This window comes from Astatotilapia calliptera, chromosome 11 (genome assembly GCF_900246225.1).
Source record: "Astatotilapia calliptera chromosome 11, fAstCal1.2, whole genome shotgun sequence".
NCBI classification, from domain to species: domain Eukaryota; kingdom Metazoa; phylum Chordata; class Actinopteri; order Cichliformes; family Cichlidae; genus Astatotilapia; species Astatotilapia calliptera.
Window position 1 is genome coordinate 11,336,296 of NC_039312.1, and position 18,028 is coordinate 11,354,323.

The 18,028-nt window shown below is 40.2% G+C and overlaps 1 protein-coding gene across 1 annotated transcript in view; it reads right to left on the reverse strand.

Annotated features, from left to right (window-relative positions):
- The window catches only part of LOC113031623 (exostosin-1b), a 40,529-nt gene extending 24,409 nt beyond the window's left edge, over positions 1-16,120 (reverse strand). The window contains exon 1 of the mRNA XM_026183870.1: positions 15,050-16,120. Coding sequence (XP_026039655.1) covers positions 15,050-16,002 — 953 coding nt within the window. The 5' untranslated portion in view covers positions 16,003-16,120. The remainder of the gene's footprint in view (positions 1-15,049) is intronic.
- Positions 16,121-18,028: the final 1,908 nt, after the last annotated feature.

Sequence of the window (18,028 nt, forward strand, 5' to 3'; positions counted from 1 at the left end):
AGGTGTGTGCATGTATGAATGTGTATGGGCATGACTTATTTATTTTAGGGCAAAAGTGTATGCTTTAAGACACAGAAACAGACATTTCTTGCAGCTTTTCATTATGCTAATGTGTGAGTGTGCTGTGATTATTTGTGAGTATTATATGAAAATGCATAGTTTTGGGGGATTGGAACCCCAGGAGTGCAATCAACAGTATCCACAGGAAGCATTTCTTTAAAAGTAGAAATAGCGCTATTGAAAAGTGTTCAACCCACCTGAATACCTCAGAAACAGATATCTCAAAATTTAACTACAAATAAAACAGAAGGGGACAGGCACTACTAAACCTAAGTGAGAAAACAAATTTTTTTAATTTTGGTGACACAATCAAAGAAAAAAAGAAAAAGGAGTTTTTTTTATCCAATCTGCTGATGGCATCCAGCCTCAAACGCTCGCTAGGTAAAGAATGGCTGAGTGTGTGAAGCCAGTGTCAAGTAATCAGAAGAGCAGCTTCATTCTGCTGCTGAGAGTGTAAATTAGCATCTCACCAAGTCGAGCCGCCAAAAAAATCCCACCAAGTGTAAACACAGTCTTTTAGCTCTCAAGAGGGAAAAGATGATTACCTCACAATTACGAGACCACAGTGCAAAGAGAAGCCCCATTGCCTCAGTGACAGAAAGAGAGATTACAGGGTGGCGGTAGTACTAATGATGATGGGTAAAGTGAAAAATACTGCAGTTTATCCCAGGGGACACATAAAATTGCAGCAACTAGCTGAAATTTCTGGCACTTGGCTAGCACACTGGCAACGCTCTTCAAACTGAAACATGAAGAAGAGCTGGTTGCGAGTCTGCTGCCAAATCGAACGGTTTCTTTTTCTAAGGGTTTCTTTTTCTGTGAGGTGACACTGTACCACAGACTCATTAAATGTACAAACATGCAAATTTTGTGAGGGTTTTTTTTTTTAACAAACTTACATTTAAAACAGGAACTGAGTCATTTAAAGTCCTCTTTTGTTTTGTTTTTTTGTTTAATGTTTTTTTTATAACAACAACAAAAAAATCAGGACTATTTTAAACGGTTGGATTCACAAATTTTACTGATGCAATAATAGTAAAAGCAGAAAGTTCATTGTGTCATTAGGAGTATGACCTGCAGAGACTTTGACTTAGCAGGAAAGTAAAGAAATAAACATACATTTGACAGTACTAACATCCAGCTGCTCTCTGAAAAATGAACGACAGGAATCCATTGGGAATTGCTCAAAACTTCAGATCAGAATCAAATAATTTACAACAGCAGGCAGCAGTGGAGTTTGCAGAAAGCAAAGCACAGATGGGCTTTGAGGTGGACGAGAGAGAGAGAGCACATATCTGAACCCCAGTACAGCAGCAGCTTTAGCAAACATTAGGGGGGGGGGGGGGATAGCTGCATTTCATTTCCATTTCTGCTTCTTTTCCTCCATGCACCAAACCTTTTAGAACCAAGCTGGTTTGACAGCACTCCGTACTTTCTACCATGCTGGGATGACGCTCTCTCCCCTACTCCTAGGATTAGGTCACTACTCAAATCCTCATTACTAATTTGGTTAGTACTATTTTTTTTATTAGACCTACAACCAACTGACAGATAGTTATTCTGCTGGAGAAACTGTGGGGAAAACATGGCAGATCATTTTCATATATTTTGGAAATGCCCAATAATCCAACCATACTGGAGTGAAGTGGTCAAATCAATTTACTTGGTGACTAGTCTCAAATTAAATTTGGATTTCTGTACTGTGTGTTTGGGCAATATCCCATCAGCAGCCTCCTTAAAGGACAAATATTTGATAAACATCCTGTTGGGAGTGGGCAAAAAAGCGCTTACCAGGAGGTGGCTGGAGAAAGAGCCCCCCAACAAAGAAAGATTGGATAGGAATAATGGAGGAAATATATAGAATGGAAAAACGTACTTTTTTTTTGAACCTCAAAATGGACCAATTTCATAAAAACTGGAGGAAGTGGGAGAGATTTGTTGAAGGTGGTAATGTGGGATGATGGGTGGCGGGTTATATGGATGACTGTCATAATTACAAAACTTTCAATAAAAAAAACAACCTACAACCAGTATACAAGCTCAAGTGTTTTCATACACTGAGGTAAAACTGAAGGATTATGAGCGTTATTCACAAATCTATAGTGCAAAGTTAAGAGCTTAACATTAGCTGGCATGTTTTCTATCAAATATCCTAAAAACAATTATTTATGTACCTTTAAAGGAAACAAGAAAATAAACCAAAATTACGACGTGACACACATTTAAGGTTCAAAAGGTGGTCAAAAATGAGCACAAGATGAGCTAACAAGGTTTGTAATTACCATGAGTCACTTAAACTACTGTCACAACATGTTATACTCAGCACCTTTTATTTAATAAGACAAGGCTAGAAATACCTAAATCCTCATTACTGTTTTAGCAACATTACACACAATGACAATTTAGCCTGTTTTTTGGGAGGAAAATGCACAATGCACACAAAGTCTGATGCAGCTGATTTCCTGTACATACTTGCAGACACACTTGCCCAGAACAAAGCTTCATCATCTGTTAATGAATTCCATGGCCAGCAGTGTTTGCTGGTGCAAGCAGGTAATTAGTTTAAACAGCGGGAAAGATCAAAGACAACGCTTCCTGTCTCGCTCCCTGGTTATGACCTCGCAGGGGAAAGTCACAGATTTCACAAGCAAGAGAGAAAGAAAATGTGTGCAGCTCAGCATACAGAACCAAAATCAGAGTCATCATTTTGGTCTCAATCATAGCAAAATATCCTCTTTTGTTGTAATACACAAAGTGTTTTGTTTTGTTTTTTTTTTTGTTTTTTTAAAACTGTACCCTTGAGTCGCTATCAGCAAACTATGCTTTTAATCTTGCTAAAGGTTGATACGATTTACGTGATTTTTAAGTCTAAAAGGCACTTAATCTGTTAAGAATTTCAACAAAGGACGAGTAGAATAGGGCCATCATTCCACTGAAGAGTATCACTTACTCTGGGTTATCATCAGGTGTGCTACAAGTTCCCCTTTCTCTCACCGTGCCAAGCTACAGCCCTTATCTGACAAAATGGAGTCCAGAGAGGACAGCGAGAGATAGCATATCTCTGCGTGTTTGTGTGCCACTTGTATCTGATGATCCAAGTCACTCCTAGCAAAGCGCCACAACATGGTGGCTGTTGATTTTTCAATGCTGCCAATTTTTGGTTACATTTAAATAGCACAACATGGCCTCACATGGTGACAATGATCCACAGCCAAAGTACTTTTGAGAAAATACAAGGACAATGCCAATCATCATACTACGCCTGCCACTTCCCCCAAAACACACTTTAAAAAAAAAAAAAAAAATTATGAATCCTCTCCTCCCTTACAGAAATAACACAAACTGAGAAAAAAAAAAAAAAAAAAAATATATATATAAATATATATATATATATATATATATATATATATATATATATATATATATATATATATATATATATATATATATATATAGTGACGCCAAGCCAAATGTCACAGACAATGAGGGACTTCATATCTGTGGGCTTTGCAGGTCTCCTCTTCATACTGACAGAAGGATTAAAATCCCATAGGATTTAACTGGCACTGGTGGAGAGTGGAGCTTAATTCTTCATGTAGCTCTCTCAACATATTTCACTGTACATAAGGGATAATTTGGAAAGCTCTCATCGTGCCGGCCAAGCAGGTTATCTAAGCGAAAGGACTCTAATGTATCTCATGGGTCACGCAAACACTGGCTGCCTGAACGATGACTCAGTTCCATTAAGTTACATCTTTGTCCTTAAATGCTCTACCAGCAGCAGTTCACATGACTTTGCTAAAGCATGCTATCAAATATTTATATCAAATCTTCTGTCCTATTCTATGTTAAGAGCATTTTACCTTGCACAAAGCAGAGCACAGACTGGGTTTGAGGTAGACCACATATCACCTTTCCGCACCCTAGTTTAGCAGCAGCTTTAGCAAACTGACCCTTCACAAATCTCATGCTTTTCGTCTCCATCACCATACAGGAATGACTGCATTTTCTTCCCAACCCTCTCAGATCCAAGCTGGTTTGGCAGCACCCCTAATTTTTGTCCATACTATAGGTTGTGTAAATTCCTTTCCTTATTCCCAGCATTACAAGGGGAATACATCACCTGCACATGGCTGCCAAGGATAAGACATATATCAACCTGTCAGGACTGGAGCCAAGCTAGAGGAGAAGCATGGAAAATAAATAGCACTGCCCTCTGTCCTGAACAACTGGCCTCAAAAGAGGGTGAGAGTGTGGCTAAAACCTATTCAAGCAAATAGAGCATATTTGAATTTGAATTGGACAAAGAGTGCAAAAGAGAAAGGGAGGGAGAAGGGGAAACTAGTGCAAACATATCAACAAATGTTCAAGTATACAAGACTAGGCCACCAGTCATCACATAATTTGCCATATTTTCACTGTTTTTAATTTAGGTTTCACTCAGTCGTTCAATGATAACTTAAACTTGAACTAACTAATGTGGAGATACAGAAATTCTTTTATTGCTGCCATATAATCTGCATCATTATAATTGCATTAATAACATTCTTTATAGCATTATTCCATTTAATAATATTTCTCACAGTATTGATATAGCATTAAAGTTGCTTATTGAGGATGTTTAGTTAAGGATCCTTCCATTATGTTAACTTTTTTTTTTTTTTTAAACAGGTACAGTCAGAAGTATTTCATACACATTGCATATTTGTGCTTATTTCGAGTTGATGTTCGGTTCATTGAGGGTCTTAAGCTTCACTGGTGTGACTGTCCAGGTGATACATGCTGAGGGAAACTAGAACATAGAAGGATGATTGCATGCATGCTTACAATACATATAACACATATAATCTAGGAATGTGTCAGGCCTGAGGCCTTAACTGATTTGGTGTCTCACTATATTTTACTCTACTTGGCAACAGATGACCAGAGTCAATAATTAGCCCCAGAGACCCTGAGGGCTTGAAGTTTATTACCTTGTATGGAAGGTGTTATAGAAAAGAGAAGTTCTATGTCTGTTTATAGCCATTAAAGATGTACAAGATGTACCATTAACTGTGACTAATGTCTGGACCCTATTTTAATCCGTAATTGACGCCATGGGGGGGGCGTATACCCCACAGCTTTATAAGTGTTCTCCATATGTATTTTTGTCAGAAGACATAGGCTGATGTTTTCTCCTGGCTGCTAATAAACTCACCGTTTGATTGCACTTTTCTGAGGCCTCCGTGGTTTGTCTCACTGCTCTACATTGATCGATTTCGCAACACTAACTAGTGGCAGTAGTGAATGACTGGTGATGAGATGTTAACAGTACATAAACACAGATTTAGCATTGTCTATATAATAAATATCTGTCACGTTATAGATAGAATAGAGCAGTAGAAAGTCAAAGGACTTTCTGCACAGGGCATCGGCTTGACTAACTGGTGATGCCGAGAGTAAACTCAATAGGTTAACCCCTGAACCTGTCTTTACTCACCAGACAGAATCAGTTTGGTAATTTCTATATGACTATTATGTAGAGTAAGAATGTTGGTCACATTATAGCCTGGTAGTGTTTCTTTAAAAGTACCGCACACTGCAGCATGAGTGATTGACTGGAGTTATTTGTCACCAAAAAAGTTGAATCAGCAGAGATACCGATTCACTGATCTAAGCTGCCAACATTAAGGTGCAACCATACAGCAACACTACACTTGAGTCTATACATATTACATAATATGTATAAGCCAACACTGAACAGGAGGTGGCTGTCTTCGATGCAGCTGCCACAAAAAATTTTTGTCAGCCGTCTGCGATCCACTAATAGCCTGGTTAGTCCTGAAGTTGTGCGTTGTTCCTTTTTACATGCCAAGCAATGGCAGCTTTTCATTAACTCCGGGACAGCTAATCAGAACAATTTCAAACTCAACACTGCACTTTGTGAGAGTCACAACTGTCTGGTACACGGACACTAGGGTCTGCATGGTTATTACAAAAATCCTAATTATGATTATCTTAGTCATAATTAAATTCCATTTATGTAAAACAATTACTCATTAACAGTAGTAACATAACTGTTATCCTGGCTCAAGCTAAACTAAAATGAGGCAAAAGCTCACCAGTGAAAGGAAAAGAGGTGTACTGGATTTATATTACAAGACAGAATGAGACCATCCTTGCAATAATTAAACCATAACTACCGGTGATCTTGTTTTCATAGTTGTGTCAGGTCATATTGAAAATACACACACAATCATAGGATGCATCATCTGTTCAGGAGATAGCCATCACTTCCCATGAGCTTTACAAATATAATAAGCAGCTTCTTATTTGTAGCACCTAAAGAAACCTTTATTATCCATTTAGTTGAGCCCATCGCCTCATAAGGCTGGTGGAACCCGAAAGTCAACAAAAGCCTTCGAATTTTTTTATAATAGAGAGTTTATAAGCCAAATGAATCCTCACTACAAATTAGGGCTGCACGATTAATCGTTAGAAAATCGCGATCTCGATTCATACTTATGTGCGATCTCATTTCCAAATGACAACGATTAAAACAAAACAAAAAAAAAAGACGACGATTGTACCGCATTTTGATCCGGGACGTACTCTGCATGAAAACAAGCGCTCACTCTTCCTGCTCAACAAATGACAAGGGCGGAGCCTTATACCACGTGATACAGAAGCTGTGCCGTGTGATGCTAAAATTAGCAGGGAAAAAACAATGGAGAGCACATCAGGGATGACGAGAAAGTGACAGGAGAAAATCCGTCCCGGTCAACCACCCAAACATCAATAACGGGAACCTTATACAGCGCTTCCCTATACCCGTCGAACTCCCGCAGGCACCTGACCAAAGATATGGCTCCCATCAACACTGTGCAAAACGAGGGATTTAGGAAAATGATCAACACCCTAGACAAACGCTACACAGTGCCGTCCCGCAACTATTTTTCTATTGTTGCACTACCTGCTCTATACACGCAGCCCCGAGCAACGGTGGAGACGGAATTTCAAGCAGTACAACATTTTGCGGCAACAACAAAACGTGAGACATTTGTTGTTTTTATGTTTATTTATTGTTTTTATGTTCAGTCTCAACTGTTACGAAGTTGATGTGCAGTTAATAAGTGCAATAAATATTTATACTGGAAAAGAAAATCGTGAGAGAATCGTGATCTCAATTCTAAGCCAAAAAATCGTGATTCTCATTTTATGCAAAATCGTGCAGCCCTACTACAAATGCCTTGTGGCTGACACAAGGCATATTTTAAACCAACAATCTAACCAACCTTTTTTCTCATGATAAAAGAAGTTTACAAAAAATAAATAAATAAACAAAAAAAAAATCAGCTTCCAAATATCACCAAAATTCTACATTCAAAGGAGCCAAACTGATGCGGTAAAATGTGGTGGGAAAACTGTAGAGATAAAGATAAAAGGAGAACGGAGGCACAAGCTCAGTGCGTCACACTGACACATTTCCTGCTCTACCGTCTGTCATCACTCTGAAAGATGAAGATCGGCAGACAAAGATATGAGAGTAGTTTTCAATCACAGCATTCAGAAGAGCTCATCTCAGCTCAATGCTGTCAGTAACTGCTGCTGGTAGCATTTTCCTCAGTGGGATTCTGCATTATGGTATATTTGGAAATGAACAGCCAAGCGGAACAACTAAGCAACAGCTGAAATTATACAACTTTTAAGTGAGAAACTGGTAACATAGTTTAACAAGTTATACTGGGAACACAATGTACAAGAGTTACATAAATACTGCAAAATGTATTCCAACAACCACTTCAGTGCTGTAATACACTATACTATTCTCTTGAGAAAAGCTCATAGCTTATATATGGCTATTTGTCTCAATAGTTCAAATACAGTCACTATGTTGGTGTCTGTAGGAATCTGACCTGCTCCACAAAATACACCATAAATTTCTCACACAAACCTCCCAATCAGAAAAACTATTTCAAACACTACCACACAATTTTGGAATGGTCAATGTGAGTGTTATTTCTACACCAGTGTCAATCAAAAATAAACATAATCTGTGCAGTGTGGTTTTGTGGCTCGCCAGCCTCCTTTGCTTCCTGGAGCATCATTCAGCCCTTTATAGCAGGTCCAAATGTTTCGTGGACAATTTCTGACACATGTGCAAATGTCCCGCCTGCTGTACTCTCTACATATGAACAGACATCCCCACACAACACAATGTCCTGCATTTTCAGCACAAAGCTGTCAAACGGCTTTTCACAGTTATGTACGCATTTTAGCACAAAAACAATACAATCGGCTACAAGTTTCTCTGAGCAACTCTGACCCTCATTCACCAACAACATTATAAAACTACCATTTTTCAATCCAGCTACAAGCAGATTAAGAGTCCTGACACACAAACCGAACACGGGCAGCAAAGCACCACTTGGCTGCTGTTAGGTGTCTAGTTTTATGTTTTTTGTCTGTGTGTGTGTGTGTAAAGTGAGCTTTCCACTGAGGTCTTTAGCTTCTACTTTAGCTACGACTTTGTTCAGTGCAATTCTTTTATTAATATATCTATCTATCTATCTAGTGCTGTTTGTAACCATCTTTCTCAGAGATCAGAGATCTCAGGCACATTCTATGCTTATACAATATCTACCTCACCGTAGCCATACAGGCTATGGGTCCCTCATATTAGCTGCGAAGCAAAGGAGCACATTTGTGTGAGCTTTTTAATTTAGGAATGACTCATTAATCTCTTCCATTTTAGCAATGTTTAACTAAAGTTCATTTTGTGACCTATTAACACCACAGCGCAATCTAGCTTTTAGATGTGCTTAGTTAGAAGCACTCTTCACAAATACGACTAAAAAACAAATTCTGAACAAGTACACAGGAGCCAGTGTAGTTGCGGAGGAGAAAAAAGAAAAACACGTGACCTAATGAGTTGAAATGGTAGACAACATGGTGAAAAGGGGAATTTATAGATAACGTACAGGAACTCAGAAATCAACTTTCCTCCCGCAATAATTATCATTTTCCCCAAGCTCAGTAAAGCCTGCATCAAGTTGGCTCGCAGCCCTCTGCTAGGGGCTTTGGCCAGTACTGAGGATTAAAACCCTGCAAGTCTATAAATACACCTAGTAGAACAACGTCAGCATCCAGCCAGCTATTGCACTCACCTCTCAATGCTGGGTAGCTGGCATGCAGTTTTTTCTTCCTTTCTCACTCTTCTTTTTTTACTTTACACCACCAGTATTTTAGCCTCTCAGACTGTCACTATTTGTTCTCTTTGTGTTCCCATTTCTCTCTCCCCCCTGAACTTCCTCTCAGCTTGTTTCCCACTCCTTTGTGACTCTCCCCGCATCTTTCACACAGTCCTGCTCATACTCCCGCGCTTGGCAGGGCCTCTTAATTGGAAACAAGCTGTGAGCAGGCTTTCAGTTTGAGGTTAAAATTGCATCTGACCTGCCTCCTGCTGCATCTTCTCTTCTCTCCTTTGGCTGCATTACAAGCTTGTAAACAGTGGCTGAGTGCAGATATGAAAGGGACAATGTGTTGAAGAGGGGGGCAAAAGTTGACTCTCACTGGCTATAAACAGCAAAAAACCCCCAAAAAACACATCACAGATACACAAGCAAAATTGTGTCCCTGTCTTCATAGTATACTTAGTAAGGGCTTACTAAGTATACTATGAAGACAGGGACGGGCTATATAACAGAAGATTTATTAAAAAAAAAAACAACAACAACAAAAAACGTCAACAACTCCGCTTTGTTTGTTATTCAAACGAGCTGAGCGTAATCAGGTAGCCAAGAGAAAAAGCGTAACTTGGAGCTAATCCATTGTTTTCAGCAAAAGATCTTTGACAAATAAAAAAAATCCAACAAATCTCCTGACGTGATTTTTTTCCATTTACTGTAAGCAGTGCCAAATCATCTTGACAGCCAGTGCTGATGTGCACGTCTGCCTCATCAAGAGAACTGCACAAGCAATAATCATGACAGAAGCAAAAGACAGAAAAGGATGCACTTAAATTGTGCATGTGATATGCAGACATGGCACATCAAAATATCCACATCAATCAAACTTCTGAAACATAAAGTCTGAACTGCAACACAAAAAAATGACATGACCATTACATGGTAATTATGATGAGAGGCTGCATTTGGTCTGTCACAACTTCCTTGTTGTCAGTGGGAGAGGATAAAAGGGATTTGTTGCACAAAGAGCCACAGCCAGGCACAGAAACTATTACTTCCACCCAGTTAGACCACAGACTGCACTGTCTGACCCATAGAGCTGCATAACAGGATAGTGCAACTCATTCACAATCACACACCAACCTTCACAGAGAGCTCAGCTAACTAAAGATGGGGCAAACGTGCATTAGTCTTCGCGTCTGATTTGTACTTGAACATAATGAGCTGATGCCATGTGGAGCACCTGCATTTATTTAATTATTTAACATGTTAACAAATTGGTTAATGTCTTAAGATGAGTTTAAAGCCTCCTGTCTGACAAACAGCTGCTTAATCCAGTGAGATATATTTAAAAGCTCAACCCGTTTAACATTTTCCCAATTTGTAACATCCTCCAAGCAGCTTACTCCAGCTAGTGTGTTGTTTACATCCCTGTACAAGTCAGAGACATTTTTTCATTTAGAGAGCTGAATCATGACCAGAAACAAATATTTTTCTTCTTGGCAAAAACCTTCCTTAACTACTGTCCCATCTACATCTTTGACTCCATCAAGACTAACTCATTTGGAAAGCCAGGAATGCCAGAATGGTGTACACAGCAGTTCTAGGTATTATTAATATCTGAAAATAGCTTAGCTTTCAGGGAGTTTTTAATCATCCCTGTAAAAGATACTAGAAGTCAAAGAGCAATTAATTAAGACCAGTACGGTAAGAGAAACAGGAAAAACGTCTTGTTGAAAGCTACCCACAATATGGCGTCTGCATGTTCTTATAAATATGTCAAACACTTCCAAGTGGATTATTCAGCCTCAAACCAAAGTAGTCAATCAGTAAGGGAATAGCAGAAGTGATTTGATCTGGTACTGGTCATCTCATTACATAACAAGGTGATGAGAAGAAAATCTGGGGAAGGAACAATGTTATACAGATATGTGTAAAAGAAAGTTTTTCAAAGAACTGCATAGATGCCTATGAAAGCAAAGTACACCTCATGATTTAGTAGCTTGTAGAGCAACGTTTAGCACTAGCCTGCCGTCTGACAAAGGGGGAATTTTTGCCCACTCATCTTTACAGTGCTGTTTCAGTTCATTGAGGTTTCCTGGCATTGTTTATGCACAGCTCTCTTAAGGTTCCAACCACAGCATTTCAATCAAGTTGAAGACTGCACTTTGATTGCAGCCATTCTGATAAACCCAATTTTGGCCAAGGTTCAGTCTCATAACTGAACCCTGGAACATTTTGGTTCTCAACTCAATGGTCCCATTGCAAAACAAGCCCAAATCATCACGCCTCCACCACTCTACTTGACAGTTGGTATGGGGTGTTTGTGCTGATATGCTCTGTTTGGTTTTTGACAAACATGGCACTGTCTCATATGTGCAAAGGACATTATTCCAGAAGTGTAATGGTTCTTTTAGATGCAACTTTGCAAACCTAAGCTGTTTTGTCATGATCTTTTTAGAGAGAACAGGCTTTTTCCTTCTAGAAACCCTTCCAGACATTTTCAGTATTCTTCTAATTATGCGGTCATGAACTTTAACATTTAACATGGTAACTGAGACCAATAGACGTGCTCAAGTCAAGTGTCAAGTGCATTTCATTAGCAGCACCTAGCTGCTACTTACACTCTTAAATCCTAATGAAAGCTGTAAAGGTGTGGTTAGCTTTTCACAAGAATGCAGTTTTTCTTGTTGACATGATTATATAAAAATTATGTTTGTTTGTTTTTTCAATAAGAACCCAAACAAACCTCTTTTAAAAATGAACATGAAGCTGCAAAATGCACAGTTTTCTCTGCTTTCTCTATAAAATTGAATAATAATGAAACATAAATGATGAAAAACTTTTCCATGCAGGAGTTACTCAAATGTTCTTTTTTTGTCATCAGATTTCATTGAGCTAATGACACAGTTCAGCTGCCATCATTAACCTGTAATATTCTGTCAGGCAATCTAGTGATATGAAAACAATGAAATTAAGTTTAGCGTTTATCAACTTACCCTAGTTTACCTGATGTTAATGAGACCAACTGTATTCTGAACTTGAGAGCAAGAGGTGGGAACAAATGGGGTGCAAACAATGCTGTCTGCATTTCTCTTATCACAGGTCTTCTTGGTCACTCTCTTTATGTCAAAAATGTACATGGAAAAAAAACAGACACACATAGCAGCTCACAAACTGCAAGACTCCAATTCTGGAAATTTATTGTGTCAGCTAAGCTGAGAGCAGGTGTGCCTGAAATGTTACAGTTTTTATGTTGCAATAAACTAGACAAAAGTGGAGTCCTGCAGGGTGCAAGCTGTTGGTCTTTCCATGTACATTGTTGACCTAGTTTTGGCCAACCTCCTTCACCATTTTTTGATAAGGATATTCATTTACTTTATCTATTTTTTAAGATAAGTTAGAAACAATTTTAATTCAATTGTTAGTAATACCGGGCATTTATGTAGATTCATTCACGGCTCACAAACTCAGCAGCCAGCCAGCAAGCCACAGCAGTCATGCTGCAGCATGATATAGTGCAAAGTTAAGGTAAACAGGTCTATAAACGATGACAACACAAGGTTTGGTGAGACTACACAATCTGCCAGTTCTGCTCTGTGAAGGCACTGCATAGAGGTTACTCTGCCTTAGTGACAAGAGTCACAAAAGCTGCCTCACAGACATCAATGTGAAGGAAAAATAAAATGACAACCAGCAGTGATGCCTTTAATCTATGACAGCTGATCTGATCACCAAAAAGCAATTGTCTAAAAAGACCAGATTACATCCTGTTTGAGATGTAGCCGACCTTGGTGGTCCATGCATGCACCAAGGAAGAAAAATAACACCCACATATGTTCTTTTCTTCAGTAAACTGCAGTGTCTGATCCTCACTATTTAAACCTGCAGGGTTTAATTTTTGTCTTTCCCTTTTTGCAGTGAAAATAATTACATAACAAAAAGCAAAAACGACCTCAGTGGTGACCCATGTTTTTCCTTGCTATTGATCGCTTTCCATTTTACGTGACAAGATTTATATATATTTTTTTTTAAATCTGAAGTGTTGGAAACTTCTCTTGAAACACTTCTTAGGTGTTTTACCCATACTCCTAGCTTCTGTAGCATACCCTGTCACTGTGAAGTATTCAGATAGATGACTTTAAAATAAAGCAAAGATATTTACTTGTTTATATTTGTTTGATAATAAATATAGAAACACCAGCTTAAAGGTAAGGAACTTTTAAAGACTCAATGTTAGGCAGCTGCCAGGGCAAACTAACCCTGGTGTTAGTACATGTTTTTCGTCAAATATTACAGAATTGTGCATTGGACTTAGCACCAAGCTAAAGCTTGTTAACTGAGGAGGTACCAAACACACTTTAACCATGCAATGCAGCTAAGAAGCCAAGGGCAAGAGATACTCCAAGCCCGTTTCACCCCCAGTGTACTTAATGACAGGAGGATTAATTTTTCCTTTGGGTTATAGCTCTGATGCCACCCATCTCACTGTGTAAAAGCACACCCTGGCAGCACTTGGCATCAAGCACTGAGCTGGTAAATCGTGGCAGAGAGAGCAGATAGTTTAAGTCTATGGTCTGATATGAGGATTATTATTTTTATTGGCTGGGTGTGTAGAAGAGCTTTGGTGTTATTTTCCAACCCAGTCAAACATTAAAGTCAAATCCTGTGAGGTTCAATGGTAAACAAATGAGATCCAAGAAAACCCCTCAGTCATATTGTTGGAGCAGCCAGGTTTCAGAGCTGATTCCTTCACAAACTATAGAAAGGAGGATCCCCCAAACAAGCAACTCACACCAACAAAGAGTTGAACCCCAAATAACGGCAGGGGTCACGCAGGACACGGGTTGGGGCCAGGGCATTCCTGGCTGATGCAGTTGGGTTTGTCTGGGAAATGACTGAGCAAACAGAGACCAGAGTGGCTTCCCCTTGCTGGCACCAGCGCTTTGTCCCTACTAATCCACTCCAAAGAGCCACAGTCAAACACCCAGCGCCATACAGTCACCAATAACAACATAGCATGGTCTGAGGGGACACGAAATGAATCCCACTGGCCAAAGCTGGGAGACAGACGCCAGTTTACTCATCACATTTGAGTACAGAATACAGTGTGGCTTAGTTGTGGGACCGGGCAAACCGATCTGAGTACAAGGTAGAGACTAGTTACACTGAGTATTATGTGCCTGTTTCATTATAAAACTTTTATTTGTGTGTCATGTAGAGAGCATGACATCTGTCAGACACTATCAGGAAAGTCAGAGGACCAGTTATCAAGAAAAATAATAACAAATCCTAGATCAATGGGAATATCACCTGAATACAGCAGTTCTTGTGTTTGACATTAAAGCTACTTATCTGTGCCTCGTGATGCATACCTTAGTAAATAAAATGATATGGCATAAAGAATATTTAAAAGTGACATATCAAACCGTGCCAACATTTGGACATTAGATGCACTTAATGTAATGACACCTTATCTTTTTGACAGCCCAGGCTCGGGTCTCCTTACTTAACAATAGGAATAGTTTAATTTATACAACACTGGGAAATTCAACAAGAAATATCACTGGTATTTGCCAATTTTATGTACAACTCAATGAGCTGACCGGACACAAACCTGAAAAAAAAAAGTTTCAGTCAGGAGCAAACAAGTGTGCTGACAAAACCTTTAACACATGACACCACCTGTTTTGTCATTATTACAGTCACACATACAAGCTTCACTCAACTAGTTAAAAACACCATACTGACAAAAATTAGTGGCAAGACAGACCTAGACTCTTGCAGTACAGCTAACCGGAAGATAGTTGTGAAGTACTTACTTGTCATATTCTGCATTGTCTTTGTTACAGCGTGCATCCTTGTGCTTCTGCCAGTCCTTCCCATGCTTACAGGTGGTGAGGAGGACTACATCCTCTGAGTTATGAATATGATATAAAGCATTCCTAGTGTCCGAACCTATTCCAGTTAGGTACCTTTTCCCCTTAAAAACAAGCATGTACTTTCTATAAGGGGGGATTGTGTTGTATTTCAGATAGCCCTTTTCCCCACCTGTCCTTGGGTGGTCTTTGGAGAAAAGAGGGATTGAAACGTCAAAGTCAGGCCGAAAGTTCTCGGTGCTGATGCTGGCTTTGGCCAGCATGGCAAGGCCAATGTCAAAGCCAAGGTCCTCTGTGTAGTCCGGCCACGTGCCAGAATATAAATTAAAGATGATGTGGTTTTTGCCTCCATTCCACAGAGGGAGGCTCTGGATTTTTGCTTTCAGGTTGTGTACATACTGGGGCGAGAGCTGGTCCCGGTCCAGAGTGTCCAAACTCAGGACAAACAGGCATGCCTGCCCTGGGTCAGATGTGTAGAACCTGGAGCCTTCGATAGAGGACAATATGTTCTGATAACTCTCTGAAAGTTTTTCCCCTTTTTGTTGGGGGTATACGTAAACTTTAAAGCCATTCCTCTCACACAGTGAGAAGTCAAAGCAGGACTCCATTCTGCAGCGTTTTCCCGTGTAAAGGCCCGAGTTAGCGTCCCTCTTCTGCCTCGGAGATATGTGTTCAGTGAGATCATCGCTCCGGTCCTGCTCCCAGGAGCTGAAAGGCTGCAGGTACCCCGACATGTGACGCCATCGCGCCCCGGGGCCATAACCGGAGAGTCTGCGGTCATGAGGCCGGCTGGGACCCCGTCTGGACAGGGGGACTTGTATCCCCCCTAAACAAAACAACAGTATGAGACACGCACCGGCGGAGAGCAGGATCAGGTAACGTTTTTTGGCCTGCATGTGTCCTACAGTTTGGGATGAGATATGCGGCGCTGAATCCAAGAAGTCCCAAAGTTTTGGTTTCACCACCTCCAGCGGGAGCGTTCCGCCATCTTCCCCCGGGCTGCAAGGGCTGTGCGTTCACGTCTCCCTCCTGCTTCAGATGCCTTTCACAAGTCCGAGAACTGATCCAACGCATGTGGGCGATTTATAAAGTTCATCCACCTCGTCTCCTCGTCAATAGTGGTATCGACTAGCTGACAGCAGGTTTTCCTATAGAGGAGAGTGACCCGGTGCTCTCAAATTCGGGCATCTCAAGACGCACCCTAGTTGCCTCTGTGTAATGCCACCTTCACTAAGCCATGTGCCATCGTTGTCACACAGAGTGTCGATTTCAAGTCAGCGACAAACAAACACAGCACCGCACAAAGTACAAACTCAACGTTAAAGCTGTGATGTATTTCCGACTTGTTGCCTGGACAGCTACAACTATTGTCCCTACTGGAAATTAAAGCCGAGCGGCCACTTGAGCTCTGGACGTTTACACAAACCTACACTTCGAGACACTGCCACAGTTCCCTCACAAACTGCACACAAAGATACGAGTATCGGTGTGGCTGTTAAATCTACACGGCGCATTGCTCCAGACTACAATGCTAGCTAGCCGGCTAACTAACTAGCTAGTTTCTGAAAACATTCCCGGTTAGCCTGTTAGCTCAGCGAGCTTCAACGCTGGTTGGAAGTACAGGCAACCAGAGACTCTACCCTCTACCTTTAAAAATAACACGTCTCTCCATTCAGCTCATTCTTCTCTCTTGTCGTCAAATCCACAGATTCGTTCCTCCGCGAATTTCTCGAGTAGTGTAAAGTATTCAAGTGGTGTTTCTCTCTCTTTCTCTCATACACACATACACAATAACAGGAGTGCAGCAGAGACTGCAAGCCAAGCAGAGCAGCACGGCCGTCCCACTAGGACGACTGCTGATGGTGCTGTGACGTCCTTCCACGGCGCACGGTGCGTTACCATTGGCTCCTGTCACACCCGAGGCGGGCGGGGCTTTCCTCTTGCACCCATTCACATCTTGGAGAAAAAAAAGAAAAATCGAGGAAAGAAAAGATTTCTGTTTAGAGTTTCCAAGAAAAAAATGGAGTGGGCTTAAAATTGTGGTTTGACTATTTAACCATGTGATGGTGTATGGGTTGTCAGTTATATAGACATAGATAACGAAAGTCCTTTAACTTAAACTGAGACTTGCTGGGCACACACTAAGGAGTTCAGAAGTCGAGATTCAAGATTTTGTTTTCGGTGTTTTCTTTTTTTTCCATTAATGCTGACTTTAATGTGTAAAAATTAAATTAAATTTTATTTACCAAATCACAAACAACAGTCACCTCAAGGCCCTACAATAACAGTACATACAATAAATAACTGTATTTGTCATCCAAAATTAATTCAGAGCTAATATCATCAATATAACTAATACTTGCACCTCAACAGACTCATGAAGGTACTGGCCATAAAGATGCAGGATGTAGGAACTATATTGTATGGCTCATACAAGTATTTGCAGTTGTGTTTCAGTTTACAATAGATGATTATTCAGGAGATGCATCACTACCCTCTATTAAACACTCTCCATCAATGAGAATGAGTCAGACAGAGGGCTGATGGACTTTAACAAAGAAAGTTTGGTAGATGGACTAGTTCCTGTGGATCACTATTCTTCTCTACTTCACCACTCAAAGGACTTTATACAACATGCCTCATTCACCTGTTTTTTCTATGCCCACGTGCTTTCTATCTGACATTCACACTCACTCACACTCTGTTGAACCCATCAGAGAAAAACTTGAGTTTCAGGATTATGTTTAAGGATACTTATACTGGAGCAGCCAAGGATTGATCCACCAGCTTTCCAAATAGTAGATTACCTTCCTGAACTGCAGCCTTTGGTGGCATTGGATCTCTGTGTTAACAACGTTGATTAACAAAATGATTTAACATTTGAAAATACCATAAAGGAGCATGTCTGCATTTTCCCAACCC